The sequence below is a fragment of the Hypomesus transpacificus genome, chromosome 10 (assembly GCF_021917145.1).
Source record: "Hypomesus transpacificus isolate Combined female chromosome 10, fHypTra1, whole genome shotgun sequence".
Classification (NCBI taxonomy): domain Eukaryota; kingdom Metazoa; phylum Chordata; class Actinopteri; order Osmeriformes; family Osmeridae; genus Hypomesus; species Hypomesus transpacificus.
Window position 1 is genome coordinate 3,400,216 of NC_061069.1, and position 15,428 is coordinate 3,415,643.

Below are 15,428 nucleotides of genomic sequence, written 5' to 3' on the forward strand. Positions count from 1 at the left end.
CTGCTTTGATTGGGATACTCAGTTTATTTTTTCTGGGATTATCAATCTAAATGAATGCACTGACTAATAAAGTAAATTGTTAAAACTCATACTTTTGATTTTACTGGGGCACAGCAGATTTATACTGGGGCACGTGCCCCGGTAAAAAAGAAAAAAAAAGACGCCCCTGAGTTCACGGCTCAGTAGCAAGAACTGCAGGGTTGCTGTCTTTTTGTCTTTTTCCCTCGACTTCAATCTGCGCCAAGCAAGCTGTTACACCGGCCCCCCCTTGTGGTAAAATGAAATAAAAACATATTCTAAAGTATAGGGAGAATTAACTAAATATATTAACTTGCGTTTTGTACAGCAGATCTTATATCGCGTTAGTGCAAACACGAATACAGTGTTTACATGCTGTGGAAATTATCACCTATTCTGAGTTTGACCCGTAACATGTGACGTTTCAGATTCCTAACCAATCAACAGGAATCAAACCGTCTGAAGCTGCAAAGTGCTAATCTGGACGATTAAATGGACCGCGACAGTAACCCAGTTGACTGTAGCAACTTTGTTGGTTTTAGATAGTGCAGTTGTCATTTTACCGGAGAATAATGACGTCCTAAAGGAAGAAGAGAATTGTTTTTTGACCCAGAGTAATTTCTGTAGTTCCTAAAGAGCTACGTTTTCTTTTCTTTTTTCAAACATGGTGAGTATTTTGCCTCCCAGTCGAGTACCCTCATTCGCCACTCTCGGGTTGTCCTGTTCCTGTCACAGCCACATTGTAAGCTGTCAAAAAATTATATTAGAATGGCTTGCTATTGTCCACCTGGCTTCTTTACAGAGATCAGTTGGATTAGAAGGTGATTTAAAGAGACTAATGCGCGATGGCTCGTCTGTTAGTCCTAAAATTAGAAGCCAGGGGTCTTATTGCAGATCACTGTTGGGCAGAAACAGTCTCGTTATAATACCTTGGGTGTCCATGGTGTGGGAAATTGAAAACCTTTCCAGTTTTTCCATTTCCCACAGTGTCTTAAAATGATTGTGTACGGTTCTTCAGAGAGTGTATTTCCAAAACATGAACCCATCTTTGAAAACATGAACCAAAAGAAACTTGACATGCAGGTTTTCACATGATGTGTCATAATACCATGCTTATGCAGAGTAGACTCAGTAGTTGTGTGTGAATGTCCACTGCAGGGTGAGGAGAGCCCGATGGCCCTGGCTGACTTGTGCCTGGCCCATGTGTGTCACAGCCTGGACTCCCTGTGCACCATGCAGGCAGACGGCTCCCTGCGCCTCCACTGGGTCCCGCTGCTCCCTCAAGAGATGGCTGACCAGCTGCTGCACAAAATGGCCACAGAGGGTAAGTGAGAGAACGTGTCAAGGAATGAGCAAGTAGAGAGCAATGAGTTGGTTCCGTTTGCTGTTGCTTTCTGCGTGACAGCCGTAGGTTGTTTCTCCTTATAGGTATATTGAATGACAGGACTATTGGGATCTTCCGTGATTGCAGACAGCTTCGCCTGCGTAGGGCCTGCATCCGCTCCTGTCCAGTCTCTGCCGAGGCCCTTCGCCTGGCCCTCTGCCCTCACCGGCTGCAGGAGCTGGATGCCTCCCAGGTCTCCGGGGGCCTCACTGGGGCTGACGTGCTCACAGGCCTGGCGTCCAACCCTGAGTGCAGTTCCAGCCTGCAGAAGCTGACCCTGAGTGGCCTACAGCTGGACTGGGAGTTCCTGAAGGAGGGAGGCCAGGTCAGCTTTCGCTCCTGCCTCATCCTGGCCAACACAGACCTCACTGACGCGGGCTTGGAGGAGGTCTGCTCCCTGCCTCAGCTGGAGTACCTGGATATATCCAGCACCCCTGTCACGGATCTGACCGCCCTGCTGGGGAGCAGGTCCACCCTGCGCTCCCTCTGCGCCCACGCCCTCCGCCAGCTGGACATGCCCCCCGCCGTTCTCCTCTCCGTCCTCAGGCGCCTCCGGGCCCTCAGGCATCTGGACTTTTCTGACGACCGCTTCGCCTCGCCCTCGGACGACAACGACGACGGGAAGGAAGGGGACGAGACGGTGCGGCTGCTGCTGGAGGGGAGCTCAGGGGTCCTTCCCGCCCTCGTCTCCCTGGACTTGTCTGGGCGGAAGAGGGTCACGGATGGGGCGGTCCGGGCCTTCGTCGAGGCCAGGCCAAAGCTGGTGTTCCTGGGCCTGCTGGCCACCGGCGCTGGCTCCTGTGAGGCCCTGTTTGGATGTGGCAGCCTGAAGGTCAGCACCTAAATAAACTAAATGATTTATCTATAATTTACCTGCTTGACACAGTCATACAGCCCCTGATTCATGCTAATGAAGGGCTGTGTGTTTTCTCAGGTGACTGGGGAGGCAAACGAGGGTCAGATTCTAGAAGCCCTGAGGAGGTACAATGAGAGAGAGTGCTTCATACGAGAGGCCCTGGTTCACCTCTACAACCTGAGCAGTGATTTGGACAAACCCAGAGCAGACATCCTAAAGGTAGCACACCATGGCTAGTAATCTCAGTCAAAACATGCCTGTATAAACGGCATTGTGACCTAATGAAGATCATTTTACCAGCACCAAGAATCAAGAACCTAGTGTCAACACGCTTGACACCATGTCTGTAAACACAAATGTATCATTGAGGTGATGGTCCATCATTTTGATTGCTGCTCTTCTTGTCTGAAGCTTGTATTGGACGGGATGCAGAAACATGCCCAGTCTCTGCATGTCCAGCTGGTGGCCACAGCCTGCGTCTTCAACCTGACCAATCAGGACCTGACTGTGGGCCTGCCCCTCCGACTGCTCAGCGCCATCCTCAGTCAGCTACTGGAGGCCATGAAGAACTTCCCCAACCACCAACAGGTAACCACACTCAAACACACACATTCACACACACACACACACACACACACACACACACACACACAGTACAGAGGCAACAAAAACAAACGAATAAATACTTAGTAGATGAGTTAAGGAAGCAAATATGTACTCACCTACATAAGACATTCATGCTGGAAAAACACAAACTATTTCTTTGTCAGGTACAAAAAAACTGCCTACTGGCTCTCTGCAGCGATTACATTCTTCAAGATGTCCCTTTCAACAGGTCAGTGCATCACACGAGGATACAAAAAGTAACACAGACACATACCGGTCGTGTTCCTTCCAATCTGTGTCGGTTTCTCCTGGTTTCAGGTATGAAGCTGCCAAGCTGGTGATGAACTGGTTGAGCAGTCACGAGGATCCCACTCTGCAGAGGATGGCTGTGGCCATCATCTCCATCCTGGTGGCCAAGGTCAGGCCCCTCCTTCATACCCCACGGCCAACTTCTGCAGAGTCTGTCTGATGCCCCTCGCTTGACTGGGTTTCTAGGCTCTGTAGCACATGCAGGCTATTTAATGATTTCCCTTGTCTGTTTTCAGTTATCTAAAGAGCAGACCACACAATTGGGTGCTGATATCTTTATTATGAAGGTAGGTTATCTCTCTTTCTCCTACATTTAGTCATTTAGCAGACGCTCTTATCCAGAGCGACTTACAGTAAGTACAGGGACATTCCCCCCGAGGCAAGTAGGGTGAAGTGCCTTGCCCAAGGACACAACGTCATTTGGCACGGCGGGGAATCAATCCGGCAACCTTCTGATTACTAGCCCGACTCCCTCACCGCTCAGCCATCTGACTTTTCTTCTATGACCAGGAACATCCTCTCATTCAGCCCTCTCCTTCCATTTTCTCATTGTTTGGTATCTGTATTTCCCTCAACTGTGCTCCTCTCTCCTCCGCTCCAGCAGCAGTTACTGGGGATAGTGCAGCAGAAGGCCATGGTGGGAGTGGTGGACTCCACTCTCAAGTTTGCCCTGAGCGCTCTCTGGAACCTGACGGACGAAACACCCACAGCCTCTCGCCACTTCATCCAGTGTCAGGGCCTGGAGCTGTATGAGGAAGTGCTGGAGGTTGGCATGCACATACACACGCACAGAAACACATGCAGTGTAAACACTACAAAGGTATTTCTCTTTTCTTCCTCCCTCTATCTTTCTGTCTCAATCCTGTGGTGCAGTCCTACTACTCGGAATCCTCCGTTCAGCAGAAGGTTTTGGGTCTTCTGGTAGGTTGTGCTTGTCAGGGTGTTGGATCATATGGAACTGTCAGAGTAGTTCCATTTGCAGCATCAATGTTCTTTTGTTTGAAGTAGGCCCAGAGTTGTGACTTGGCCTGAACATGCATTTTTGTAGTTCAGTCTATGGTGTGACTAGGTACTACTTTACCATTTAAGGTGTAGTCCATTGACTCTGTGCCCTGTGACCCCCTCAACCCAATCGTGGCCCTTGCTGTCTCTGGCCTCCCTGCAGAACAACATAGCGGAGGTGGAGGAGCTGCAGGGGAACCTGATGGAGGAGGACCTGCTTGAGCACATCCTGAGCCTGCTGCAGGGGCCCCAGGTGGAGGTGGGGGTCCGCTACTTCGCTGGGGGGATCCTGGCCCACCTGACCTCCAGAGAGGCTGCCTGGACCCTGGACGAGGAGCTCCGTGCCACCATCTTGGAGCAACTGGTTTGTTTGGGTTTGGATTTGTGACGGTTACATTCTCGATTGCTAGTCCTTTGACCTGACTCTTCCTGGTTGCAGCACTCTGCTGTGATGACATGGACCCCACCCGAGCGTGAGATGGTTTCCTACAGGTAAGAGAGGAACTTGTGGACTAAACAAAACAAACAAACAAAACTCAACGTGTCATGTTTCTCTTACACTCCCCTTATTCATAAATCGCTCCCCTGGGAGCAATATTTGGGGGGCACAAAAAAACATAGAAAGTTTAAAGCAAATGTCTTAAATGTAAGACAACAGGCATATACAGATGTAAGATACTGTAAAATATTTCTCTCTCCCACCATCAGGTCGTTCCATCCTTTCTTGTCTCTGCTGCAGACGTCCCAGCCTTCAGGAGTACAGCTGTGGGCTGTCTGGGCCATGAGACTCGTCTGCAGCCAGAACGGTAAGGAACACAACCACAGCGAACATAGATGTCACTAGGCCCTCATAGCCCTTTCAGCATCGAAAGGGAGGGGCAGTCCTTATTACATACTCCAAAATAAGTGGGCTTTGGAAGGGCTCCAACTCAGAGACTCGTTTTTACGGTTCTTTACTTGGAGCCCAGTATACAGGGTTCCAGGTGCCATCCAGGAACTGGGAACCTGGCCCATTTAATTATACAGAACCCACCTTGAGCCTAGATCTTCCTCCAGGTTACATAGTCTATTCTAGTCCTATATACAGGTGTTGGAGTCAGTATTATCTGGCCTTTACTTTCCCCTCAGCTGCACAGTACTGCAGTATGCTACAGGAGGAGGCAGCAGTGGATCTTCTCAGGGCGTTGACCTCCCATCCCGACACACACGTTGACGTCAGAGGACTGGCAGAGTGCATCCTGGGTATCTTGGATCATCACCAGAGTCAGAGAGACATCCTCACAGACCAGCCAGGACAGAGTTAGAAGACTTTGTTCTGATTGGTTTGACTGCCAGCTTTGCTTGTACAGGAATGAACAAGGATTGGAGTGTGTGCAAGTGCTGGGTCTTGTACCAAAGGAGTTAACTGCTAAGCTAACTGATATCAGCAATGTGGCACTACAAAAATGTGAAGTGTGAGTTTCAAACTGAAACGTCTATGTGAGTTATTTGTGAAAAATATTTAGGAATAAATAATATATGATATATGAAAATCAGAGCATTGTGTAAATTAACAACAATTACAATTCAATTACTTGAACTGTGGACTCGATCATGAAAAACATGAAACATTTATAATTGTCTGAATGTAAAGCTATTATATTTTATTTGGAGGAAAAGTGAACCTTGTTCATTGTATTTTCCAAACTGCTAATCAACATTTCCAATTAAACAAGAATCATTTGAACAAAAGTGTTGGTTTGGATTTATATCTGTAGACTGTCACTAGAGGACACTGGAGTGTTATGACTGTGAGTTATAGCCTTCAGTAGTTAGTGTCTTTTTGTACCTTCAGAGAAGGGGTCAGAGAGTAGTCTGTACTGTAACCTCAAACAAGTAGGATACACAGAGTAGTCTGTACTGTAACCTCAGACAAGTGGGATACACAGATTAGTCTGCACTGTAACATCAGACAAGTGGGAAACAGAGTAGTTTGTACGATTGTGGGTACGATTGTGTTCCTGTTGGTCTTCGATTATGTAGATTGTTCTTGTTTCAACTGTGCTCAGCTTTAATAAGGTTTCAGAAAAACAATGACAATTCTACATTCTTACTGCATAATGAGGCCATTTTTGTTGTAGTGCCTTTTTTGGTGTTAAAAATCTGAATTAATACTATGATGCTGTCTTGGGAGTGAGAGATATGATTGTACAGTTGTTAAAGCTGACCTGCTGATGCAAAAACATAATGTTTTCAAATAGATTGTAAAGTTTTATAAGAATTGTTTGTTTAGTGTAAAATGTTACTGGTTTGGCGTAAGATTTTGTGGTTAGTGTGTAGTTGTGCAAAAATAGCCAATAGTGTCAAAGGTAGTGTCTAAGTAATCAGAAACAAACTGTAAGTGGATAGTATGGAGACATGCATACAGTGCCATCTAGTGGTAAGGTTGCATACTGTCTAACACTGCTAACTTTCAGGCTATGGCAGTGGTCTTCAACTCTGGTCCTAATGGTCCACTGTCTTGTATGCTTAATATGTTTCCCTGCTTCAGAACACCAGTTTCAAATGAATAGTTGATAATTAATTGGAATCAGGGAAACCTTATAAATCATCTCATGATTTGACTTATTTGAACAAAAAAACAATCACCAATCTGGTCAAAACCTGGCCCACTGTCATCAGAATATTTGACCTCGCTGTTACATGGCTGAAAATGTCTGACACACCAACCAAACCATCTTAGGTGACTTATTTGGTCTTGCCATTTTTAAACAAAAGACAGCTGTAACGCAGGCGTGTTGCTAGACGCTGTACTGGGGCACAGGCACCTACTCATTATACGTACAGTTCAGGGACGTAAGTTTGTTATAAGCTTTGGTAGGGACATCAATAGTTAATGCGAGCACATTTTTGCAATAACTTGAGTGAAAATACAGTTTTTTGAGCTTCATGTAATATAATATGTTGGACTAATGTTGTTATTTTGTTTGAGGTAAAGATGATAGGTTGACCTATAATTTAGAAAAATGCTCTTTAGTTTTGTAATGTTTTCTTAGCCTCAATTTTGACTTGCGTGCCGACACCTTATGTGTGTGCGCTGCAGTGGCTATTGTAGCAAGCACAGAAGAGCTTGGACATTTTGTTTACTGTGGCACAGCAGATTTATACTGGGGCACATGCCCCAGGAAAAAAGGGTCTGGCAACGCCCCAGGCTGTTACCAATTATGAGCATTGTAACATTATTAGTGTTCAGCATACCTAACAGCAAATAAAACTATACTTTGTTTACTCGGGAATATATTTTTGACTCCCTAGATTTATCACTTAATCTAAGGGCACAACAAGAAGCACTCTTTGTACAATACTTCTTGTTGTTGTGATTCAGAGATTATGTTATTTTGGATAAAAGCGTAAACTAAATCAATAAATGTAAAACTGAGCTGAAAAACGTTTCTAGAAAGGTCCCAATAGGTATATGTCCCAGAGAGGCCAATAATTAAAGTATCTAAACTCCGGAAGTGTCTGACTGGTAAAACAAACACACCATGACTCAGCAGACGACAGCTATAAAAAATCAGGGTAGGGTAGTAAATCTCATGCAATTGGCACTGTGATAGGCTACACACTGCATCCAAGCATTTTATTTGGATAAAATCAGGCTAGACAACAGAGTAGCAAGAAGTATACTCACCATTCTAATTTTAAGTATATGGGCTATATATCTTTAAAAAAAACTAACTAACAACTATTTTTTGTACTTACACCTAATGTAAGTCTTGTAAAAATCCATAATGGGAAAACAATTAATTATATTTTCTCTAAGGGAAGACTGTACATGTGGATTAGGGTATTGTAAAGTCGATCAATGCAAAGGCAACGAGACTAAAAGCTCCCATTTATCAGAAATGAGTTAAATCTGTCAATAATGTATTACTTTTATACTGTATATACATGATTCTGTCGGTCTTTTCCCTCGTAAATATGGCCTCTGATACGGTGAACTGTAACACACTGAAGGAGGGGTGTATCACGCCATTCACCGTTTGTTTAATACACGCCTCTGTAAACATTTAGCTACTTAACCTGTTATATCGGATTTATCAGGTAAATTAAGCTATAGAAATAAGCCCTTCACGAATTGAGTGTTTTGATCACAGCTGGGGATTTCGTCTATAGCTACTTGGATACGGAAGTAAGTCATTCAAATCCACATTGTCCAAGTTATCTTGTCCTTTCGGCTTGCGATTGAAATGGCAAACAACGTCTTAATAACAATATCACACATATATAGAGATCATACTCAGAATTGTTGTTTGACATTAAAGATGCATATTAGCCTCTACTTCTTTCAGATATAAGAATGGTGGTGTTATCCAAAGATTATGGATATGTGGCTATCACTGGTTTTGCCAGTATGATCATGATTGGTCACCTTGCCTTAAAAGTTGGTAAAGCACGCAAGAAGTACAACGTTTGCGTAAGTTGTGGGCTCATGTAGCTTCTCTATACTCCATCAATCACTCAATTCAATCAATCAATCAATTCTCTATACTCAATCACTCACTCAATTCTGCTACACAAAGTGTTTCATTTGACCCAGTGTGTGTATTTAATTTACTTATTATAAGAAAGCAGTTGAGTGGAACAGCACTAGGGGGAAATTGCACAATAAGGTAGGCTACAGGTATCTAAATTATTATACCTGGCCTGTGATGCCCCTGTTGTTTTGAAACAGTCCCTTTTTAAATTATATTGATAATGATCTCCTGGTTCCCATCTGACCATCCTGTGGAGTAATACTGATTCTATACCTCCCAACCCTGTAGCTGACCAGTGCCCCAAAATACAAATGCCAATACAGAAACACCAAATACTCTACTAATTCAGAACTCTGAAAGTCTGTTTCTTCACCATCCATTTACTTGAAAATGTGAATTCAGACTATGGTCTGCACCTCTGTTTAGCCAGCAGTTTCTGCAGAAGTGGATCCCTCACTGAGTTTCACCTCCAAAGGATTTTTTCATTTTTCCTGGGAGTTTTTCTTTTATTCTTGAAGGTTTAGACTGGATATAGGCGCCAATCTGTGGGGATCTGTGAAGCCCTTTGTGACACTGCTTAAAGGGTTTTACAAATAAAATTTGATTTGATGATCCAAGCCCATTCACAAACTGTTCTGTATTCTGTTTTGAGCAGTATCCTCAGATGTACAGTGACGACCCAGAGACTGGAAACATCTTCAACTGTATCCAACGGGCACACCAAAACACGTACGTCACCTATGGTCTTTCACTGAATGTAGTAAAGAACATGGATGTTTTGTCGTCCCAGTTTAGAATGATCTAGTTCTTAATCGTTCTCTACAGTCTGGAGTCGTACCCTACCTTCCTTTTCTGCCTCGCCGTGGGTGGGCTACATAATCCTGTGAGTGGACATTTGTTTGTTCTGTCATCGTGATGTTAGATTGACATGTCATCTTCTCTATCAAGACAGAGCTCTGTACTTGTGTTATGAATGGCGTGTCTGGTGTGTTTCAGCGGCTGGTCAGTGGTCTTGGGATGGTATGGGTTATAAGCAGGGAGATCTATGCACATGGGTACTCCACTGGAGGTAAGGACTGGCCTGGGATGCAAGACATCATCATTATAAGGTTGTCCAATCTAGTTAATTAGAAGGCCCTTTTTTCTCCACCTAAATCACCCAGATCCCAAGAAAAGGATGAGAGGCTCGTTTGGTAACCTGGCTCTGTTGGGCATGATGCTGACCACACTCAACTTTGGCAGAACCCTCTTGGGCTGGAGTGGGCCAAGGAGATTCCCTGGGAGATTCCCTGGGATGAGGGGCGCTCCTTTACCCTCTGTGGCTTGAAGGTCCCAACTCAGAGAGAGTTCTACTGTCACTACAAGACAGGAGTGTTTTTTATGTATTGTTTTGTTGCCATTGGTCCATATTTGGACTCCAGAAGGTCCAAATATGGAAAAACTGACTATTGCAGTGTAATCTTTATTTAAGTGTCAATATCAATATACATTTTGATATGAACACTTTTAAATAATTACATAATACATTTTAATAATTACATATAATGCCTATATGAATGTACTATATGAATGACATTCCGTATGTTACTTTGCTCTTGTTCAGTCAGCTTTCGTTCAGAAGGGGTGTGAGCTGGGTGGAGATGCAGCCTGTTTGAGAGGGTGTGCAGGGAGACATGGTTGTGTTCTGTGAGGGGTGTGGCTGTCCTCACTAATCCAAGCTGCATTGTCCAAAGTCCACTTTCACTTGTTTAAACACATTCTGTGCAGGCAGTATACATATATACAAAAGATATTAATCCAGCTACCTTTGAACAGACATGAATCAAATGTGTGTTTTTCTTAACACAGGCTCAGTAGGAGGTTCAGTGCACAGATGGATTCTGGTTCATTTTTGATTCACCTTTCCATATTGCGTTTATTCACAAACACAATAAACAAACAGATACAGATCACTTCCATTTTATTATGAAAAAGGAAATAATCCTTATACTGTACCTCTAACAGTTAAGCCTGCAACTGTATTTTACCATATACACCACTTTTGGCACTTACAGGTAAACCACAAGGATCACATTTTAAATAATATAAGCATAATTTGTTTAGGCATGTGTATCACACAACAAAATAAAGTAACCAAGGAACGTGTCATAATTTCACTTCCCTGTTACTGCATGTCTACTACGGTTTTTCAAATTCAAACAAAGTAGTGATTAGCGAGACATTCATAAAATATTGAATAAATAATTTTCCATTGTATACCCAACAAATAATACATGTATACTTAGAAATAACTATTTGATCACAATTTAACAATCCTCTCCTATTAAAACGATGTACATGACTAAGCAAACTTACCTTGTGGGAAATTTAGCAGCGAACAATCACTTTCATTAATTTATATTAAAGATATGGCTTTTTTAAATAAATCAGGTGTTGTCTAGGTTGTGGCCTCTCGCTGTCACACATACTTGTCACCTCTGTCTGTCAACTAAAGTAAGACTAAGGATAGTTTAAGACAAACCTACTAGGCATTTTGGTTTGAAAGAGCACTTCTCTCATGTTTGGTCGATTCAAGAACAACATCACACAATATCTCTGTGGTGTTCTTATGCAACAAGTCTAATTCACTTTGTGTTTAGCTTCATCATGGAATCTACAGCAACATAAAGATTGATCTTATACATCTAGCCTTATTTACCTTATGTGTGTCTTAATCATGGTGTCTACAACAACATAAAGATGTAATTTCTTTGTTACAGTGAGCCTATCTGATCTTTTTGAAACAAGACTTCATTACTGCTCACCCTCCACTAGGGGTCAATGTGACTGTGTTACATTAAAGTGCTGTGCATTCATAAGGAGGTGGTCTCACGGGAATAAAACAGTTCCCCATTCAGACAAAACATCCCACTTATCGAAGGGAATGATTACTAGAGCTAATAGGGAAACCATCCAATGAAAGAGGTCTCAGTATTGGTTTGAAGATCCAGGCCTCGAGCAGCAAACTGCTGAGCAGGGGATACTGTGGGGAGACTCAAGAGCCTCGAAGGACTTGAAACATGTCCATACATTGCTATTCTAGAAGTTTCATTGCCTGCAGTTGCTTCCGTCAGTATGTGTATCTGGAGAGTGGCGTGTCCTCCATCAAGTCATCCTAGACAAATGACCCAAACAAGTTCATTAAAGAGTGATTCACATGAACACTCTTCTAAAAGGGACAGACTTGACCAGTTACTGTCAACTCACCATGGGTAGGTCCTGCAGGCGATGGAACTCCGGGTGGTTGGTGCGCTGGCGGAACCTCAGGAAGAGGACGACCGATATGATGGCGGTGGTCACTATGAAGATTGAAACCAGCCCAGCCAGCAGAGGGTCCAGAGGAGAGCTTGGGTGATGTGATAGTTTGGCATCTGGGAGGGAGAAATTGAAACGTGAGGCCTTTGTTTTCGGACTCGACACAGATATACGTCTAGCTCACCCAACAACAGCAACAGCTTGGAAACAACCTCTGCCGAGTGCATAAACTCACCTTCGTCTCCAACGTTGAGCTCCGATGGCACCTCCTGGTGGGAGGGTCCTACGGGGGCGTGTGGCTGGACGGAGGTCTGAGAACTGGCAGTCGTGGGGAGTTGGGTGGGGGCTGGGGTGAGGCCCAGCGTGCTGGAAGGGGATGAGGGCTGGGCGTGTGTTACAGCATGGGATGTGGGAGAGGCATTCAGGGTATGTGGGGTTGAGGAGGTTAGCTGGTCTCTTGCGAGGTAAGTGACGCCCCCTGGAGTTGACGTGAGATCTGCAGGGCTGGAACTCGCCAAAGTAGGTGGGGATAAGGAAGTGCCTAGAACAACACAGAGACGGGGGGAGAGAGGGATGGGGTCAGAAAAGACAAGTAGAGTATGGTTGAATCAAAGACAGGCTAGCTGACAGTAAATGATGTCATCCAATTACTATTTTACTGTTAAATGACAGCCTTCATTGTTCCGCAGCAGAAGGCAAAAGGAAGTGAAACAGATTGCAGGCGAAAGAATGAAGTCTGGACGGTGGTATGTCACGTTGTGTTATTTTGGAGGCAAGTGAGGAGGCGTTGGGTAGACACCCGCGCAGCAGTGACGGAGAAAGTTATATTGGTCTCCAGTAAAAAGATCAGTCCTAACACATTCCTCTTTACGCTCCTACCACCCAAGTCCCATGTGACTTCCCCCAGGCGAAAGGGGGGGAAAGAGACTAGTTCCTGGTTTGCAAGTGGTGGGCCTTGGGCAAGCTTCTCTGTTTGCAAACAAGTCCTTTAAGCCGAGTGTGTCAGTCTTTTTTTTAAAAGGTCCACAGCTTTGCCACATAAACATACACAGCAACTATACACAACGCTACTTCTAAACTATGGGTATAACGGAGACAATGAACTGAGGGAAGATGAGATGTTGAAATATCTCACACCCCAGATGATGTAGAGTATCACATTAATACAAACATCAAACTGTCATTTAATATGCAATGCAAATTAACCCTTATTATTTGACATAGGAACATGTGGTTTAATAATTAGTGGTTTAGTAATTACCATAGACGTGTTCGTTTTCTTCACTTGGAGCAGCAGGGAGGAGTGTGTAAGCAGGATTCGGTTGAGGTGTGGTCATTCCAGGAGTTGTGACCACATCACCACTGTCACCAACATCTGGAATACTGTCTGACTGGAGAAGGCTATTACCATCTGTGACATCTGGTTCAGGTGTAGCTCCATTTTGGTCTGCAGAGGGCTCATTGGCAGGACTAGACTCAGGCTCTGGGACTGATGAGAAGTTTACTGAGTCCAATGAGGGGACAGGGAATGTAACAGACACACCCTCACTCTCACCTGGGGTGGAGGGTGGGGTAAGGATCTGAAGAGGAGCAGAACTGTGACCTAAAAGGACAAGATTCATGTTAACACAGAACATACTGGCTTAGTGATTTAGTTACGATGTGTTATCTACAAGAAAATACATCTCAAAGTTGAAAAGGTACACGGATACTTTCACAGCGTATGAATGTTCTATGGCAGGTCTGTGACACATTATGTATGACATTTATTACATACTCTAATGAGGCATCTCATAAACATGTGACCATACTCAACACAGTTGGTTATTGTCATATTCAAAGTAGACTATATGGAATACTAAATTCTTTTTTTTTTTATCATGCATTTATGTAAACTAAAGTTTGGACTAACCATATAACATTGATTTTATGGTCTGTTGCATAGGCCCTACTGAAGTTATGTAATATATTTCACATTTGGTAGCTTGTGAGTTGCACGAGGCTGCTGCCCAGTCAGGAACACATAATTGGGCCTTTAAGCATGTTTTTGGCCAAACGAATTGATACTGTATTTTTGGATTATAGACATGTGATGTATCACTTTATTAAAAAACGAAGAATTCGAATTCGAACATGCAAGTTCTTAGCTAATGTATACAATCGAATATAAAAGCAAACTAAAAATATATAAGTAACGGTAGCCTATGCAAATATTTTTAAAACATGTAACGACATATTACTCATGATTAAAATATGAAATAAAACTGTAAATCAGTCATATTCAATTATGCAAGCCAAAGTCTAAAGTTAATAATAGCGACACGTATAAATCAAGATAAAACATCTATAGCCTGTCCACAGGTTTCCGAGTAAAGAATGGACTCAATGGTATTACGCTGCCAAGTAAGATAACATTAGATATAATTTTAGCCTAGGCATTGTCTTTGAACTGTCAACAGAGCATCATGTGATGATATCAAGCGGAATAACGGGACGAAATGCCAGCCAGTGGATATTAATTCCACACCACCCACACCGATGACACCTTACCCTTTGTCTGCGATGAGCTGGTAAGGACCACCAATGCGCAAAACACTAGCTTAATTTCAAATTTCATCTCATTTGCTTCTCTGGGTGAATACAATGATAAAATAGCTTCTGCTCTCTGTGCATTCGGGAGAGGCTCTTTCCGTTACGTTATTTGACAGGGCACATCATCATCGCTAAAAATATCCCGAGGGTCGGTCAGGAGAAGAAGGGGTGGGGCGGCAAGTGACGCGTTGAGTTGAACAACTCATTGTGGTCATTCTGCGGGGCAAATACGTGCCATATGTTACAATTTAAAATCTGTTTTTTTTGTGCCTGTGAAAACTCCAATCTACAATGACATATTCTGACTCTCAACCATGGTTGGCCCCCCTTTTCTCCTTGCGGAGGCGCACCCCAATCAGCTGTCAGTGCGTCAGGCGCGCGTATTTGAGGAACGCTACTTGGTATTCAATGACAGCCTACATTTTCTTTATTTTTTATTTGTTAACATGCAAAGCCATTCATCAATGACTATAGTTTCTATGTTGTATTTGATAGAATTGATTTGTCGTGTGTGCGTTATCATTCAAATGCTCAGTAGTTTTTATTTTATTTTTTGAGTTTCCAACAGCCATGTCAATCTCCTGAGTGATTGATGCACATCAACAAAGCAATTCCTCCAGAGGTCAGTGTTGCCCAGTTCCAGCCTCTCACCACCCCAAAATTGATTTGGTTGCCGTAAGTGACCTACTTCATTGGTCAGCACAGTGCCACTGTCATCCATGCCATCAATCTTTACAAATAATTTTTCAAACCAGGCTGCGTTCAAGGGACAATCTCACAGTTTTAATACTCACAAGTAAAGACATATCCTGCGCTGAAGCGGACGGCGCTAGTGGAACCGTGCATTAGA

At 43.6% G+C, this 15,428-nt stretch overlaps 3 protein-coding genes across 9 annotated transcripts; 2 read left to right on the forward strand and 1 right to left on the reverse strand.

The window, feature by feature from the left end:
• Nucleotides 1–426: 426 nt before the first annotated feature.
• LOC124472231 (protein zyg-11 homolog) lies at nt 427–5,894 on the forward strand. Of its 5 annotated transcripts, none has more exons than XM_047026958.1 (14): nt 427–685; nt 1,177–1,342; nt 1,447–2,234; nt 2,337–2,477; nt 2,670–2,846; nt 3,029–3,093; nt 3,183–3,282; nt 3,410–3,460; nt 3,775–3,939; nt 4,047–4,094; nt 4,339–4,539; nt 4,615–4,667; nt 4,884–4,981; nt 5,304–5,894. In XM_047026958.1, the coding sequence occupies exons 1-14, from the start codon at nt 683–685 to the stop codon at nt 5,477–5,479; spliced, it is 2,232 nt and encodes a 743-aa protein (XP_046882914.1). In that variant the 5' UTR covers nt 427–682; the 3' UTR covers nt 5,480–5,894. The 5 variants fall into 5 exon arrangements, with proteins under 5 accessions (XP_046882914.1, XP_046882917.1, XP_046882918.1 ...); XM_047026961.1 differs by having other exon boundaries at nt 449–685; nt 1,233–1,342; XM_047026962.1 differs by having other exon boundaries at nt 449–685; nt 4,915–4,981; nt 5,304–5,374.
• Nucleotides 5,895–8,131: 2,237 nt separating this feature from the next.
• Nucleotides 8,132–10,644, forward strand: LOC124472298 (microsomal glutathione S-transferase 3-like). The gene is made up of 6 exons (XM_047027068.1): nt 8,132–8,346; nt 8,507–8,631; nt 9,348–9,421; nt 9,518–9,575; nt 9,689–9,761; nt 9,856–10,644. Exons 2-6 carry the CDS (start codon nt 8,515–8,517, stop codon nt 10,017–10,019), a joined length of 486 nt encoding a protein of 161 aa, XP_046883024.1. The 5' UTR covers nt 8,132–8,346; nt 8,507–8,514; the 3' UTR covers nt 10,020–10,644.
• Nucleotides 10,645–11,212: 568 nt separating this feature from the next.
• si:ch73-344o19.1 (leucine-rich repeat extensin-like protein 5) lies at nt 11,213–15,428 on the reverse strand. Of its 3 annotated transcripts, XM_047027037.1 has the most exons (6): nt 14,537–14,691; nt 13,542–13,589; nt 13,248–13,433; nt 12,222–12,527; nt 11,939–12,102; nt 11,213–11,846 (listed from the first exon to the last, which is right to left on the reverse strand). In XM_047027037.1, exons 1-6 carry the CDS (start codon nt 14,601–14,603, stop codon nt 11,802–11,804), a joined length of 816 nt encoding a protein of 271 aa, XP_046882993.1. In that variant the 5' UTR covers nt 14,604–14,691; the 3' UTR covers nt 11,213–11,801. The 3 variants fall into 3 exon arrangements, with proteins under 3 accessions (XP_046882993.1, XP_046882992.1, XP_046882991.1); XM_047027036.1 differs by lacking the exon at nt 14,537–14,691 and adding an exon at nt 15,373–15,428 and having other exon boundaries at nt 13,248–13,589; XM_047027035.1 differs by having other exon boundaries at nt 13,248–13,589; nt 14,537–14,722.

Coding starts and splice junctions, on each gene's coding strand:
- LOC124472231 (XM_047026958.1), top strand. Junction 3,094..3,182: donor CAAGATGTCCCTTTCAACAG/GTCAGTGCATCA, acceptor TCCTGGTTTCAG/GTATGAAGCTGCCAAGCTGG. Junction 4,668..4,883: donor CGTGAGATGGTTTCCTACAG/GTAAGAGAGGAA, acceptor TCCCACCATCAG/GTCGTTCCATCCTTTCTTGT.
- LOC124472298 (XM_047027068.1), top strand. CDS start 8,515: ATGGTGGTGTTATCCAAAGATTATGGATATGTGGCTATCACTGGTTTT. Junction 8,632..9,347: donor GCAAGAAGTACAACGTTTGC/GTAAGTTGTGGG, acceptor TGTTTTGAGCAG/TATCCTCAGATGTACAGTGA. Junction 9,762..9,855: donor ACATGGGTACTCCACTGGAG/GTAAGGACTGGC, acceptor TAAATCACCCAG/ATCCCAAGAAAAGGATGAGA.
- si:ch73-344o19.1 (XM_047027035.1), bottom strand. CDS start 14,603: ATGAAATTTGAAATTAAGCTAGTGTTTTGCGCATTGGTGGTCCTTACC. Junction 13,590..14,536: donor CAGCTCATCGCAGACAAAGG/GTAAGGTGTCAT, acceptor TTGTCCTTTTAG/GTCACAGTTCTGCTCCTCTT. Junction 12,103..12,221: donor GCTCAACGTTGGAGACGAAG/GTGAGTTTATGC, acceptor TCTCCCTCCCAG/ATGCCAAACTATCACATCAC.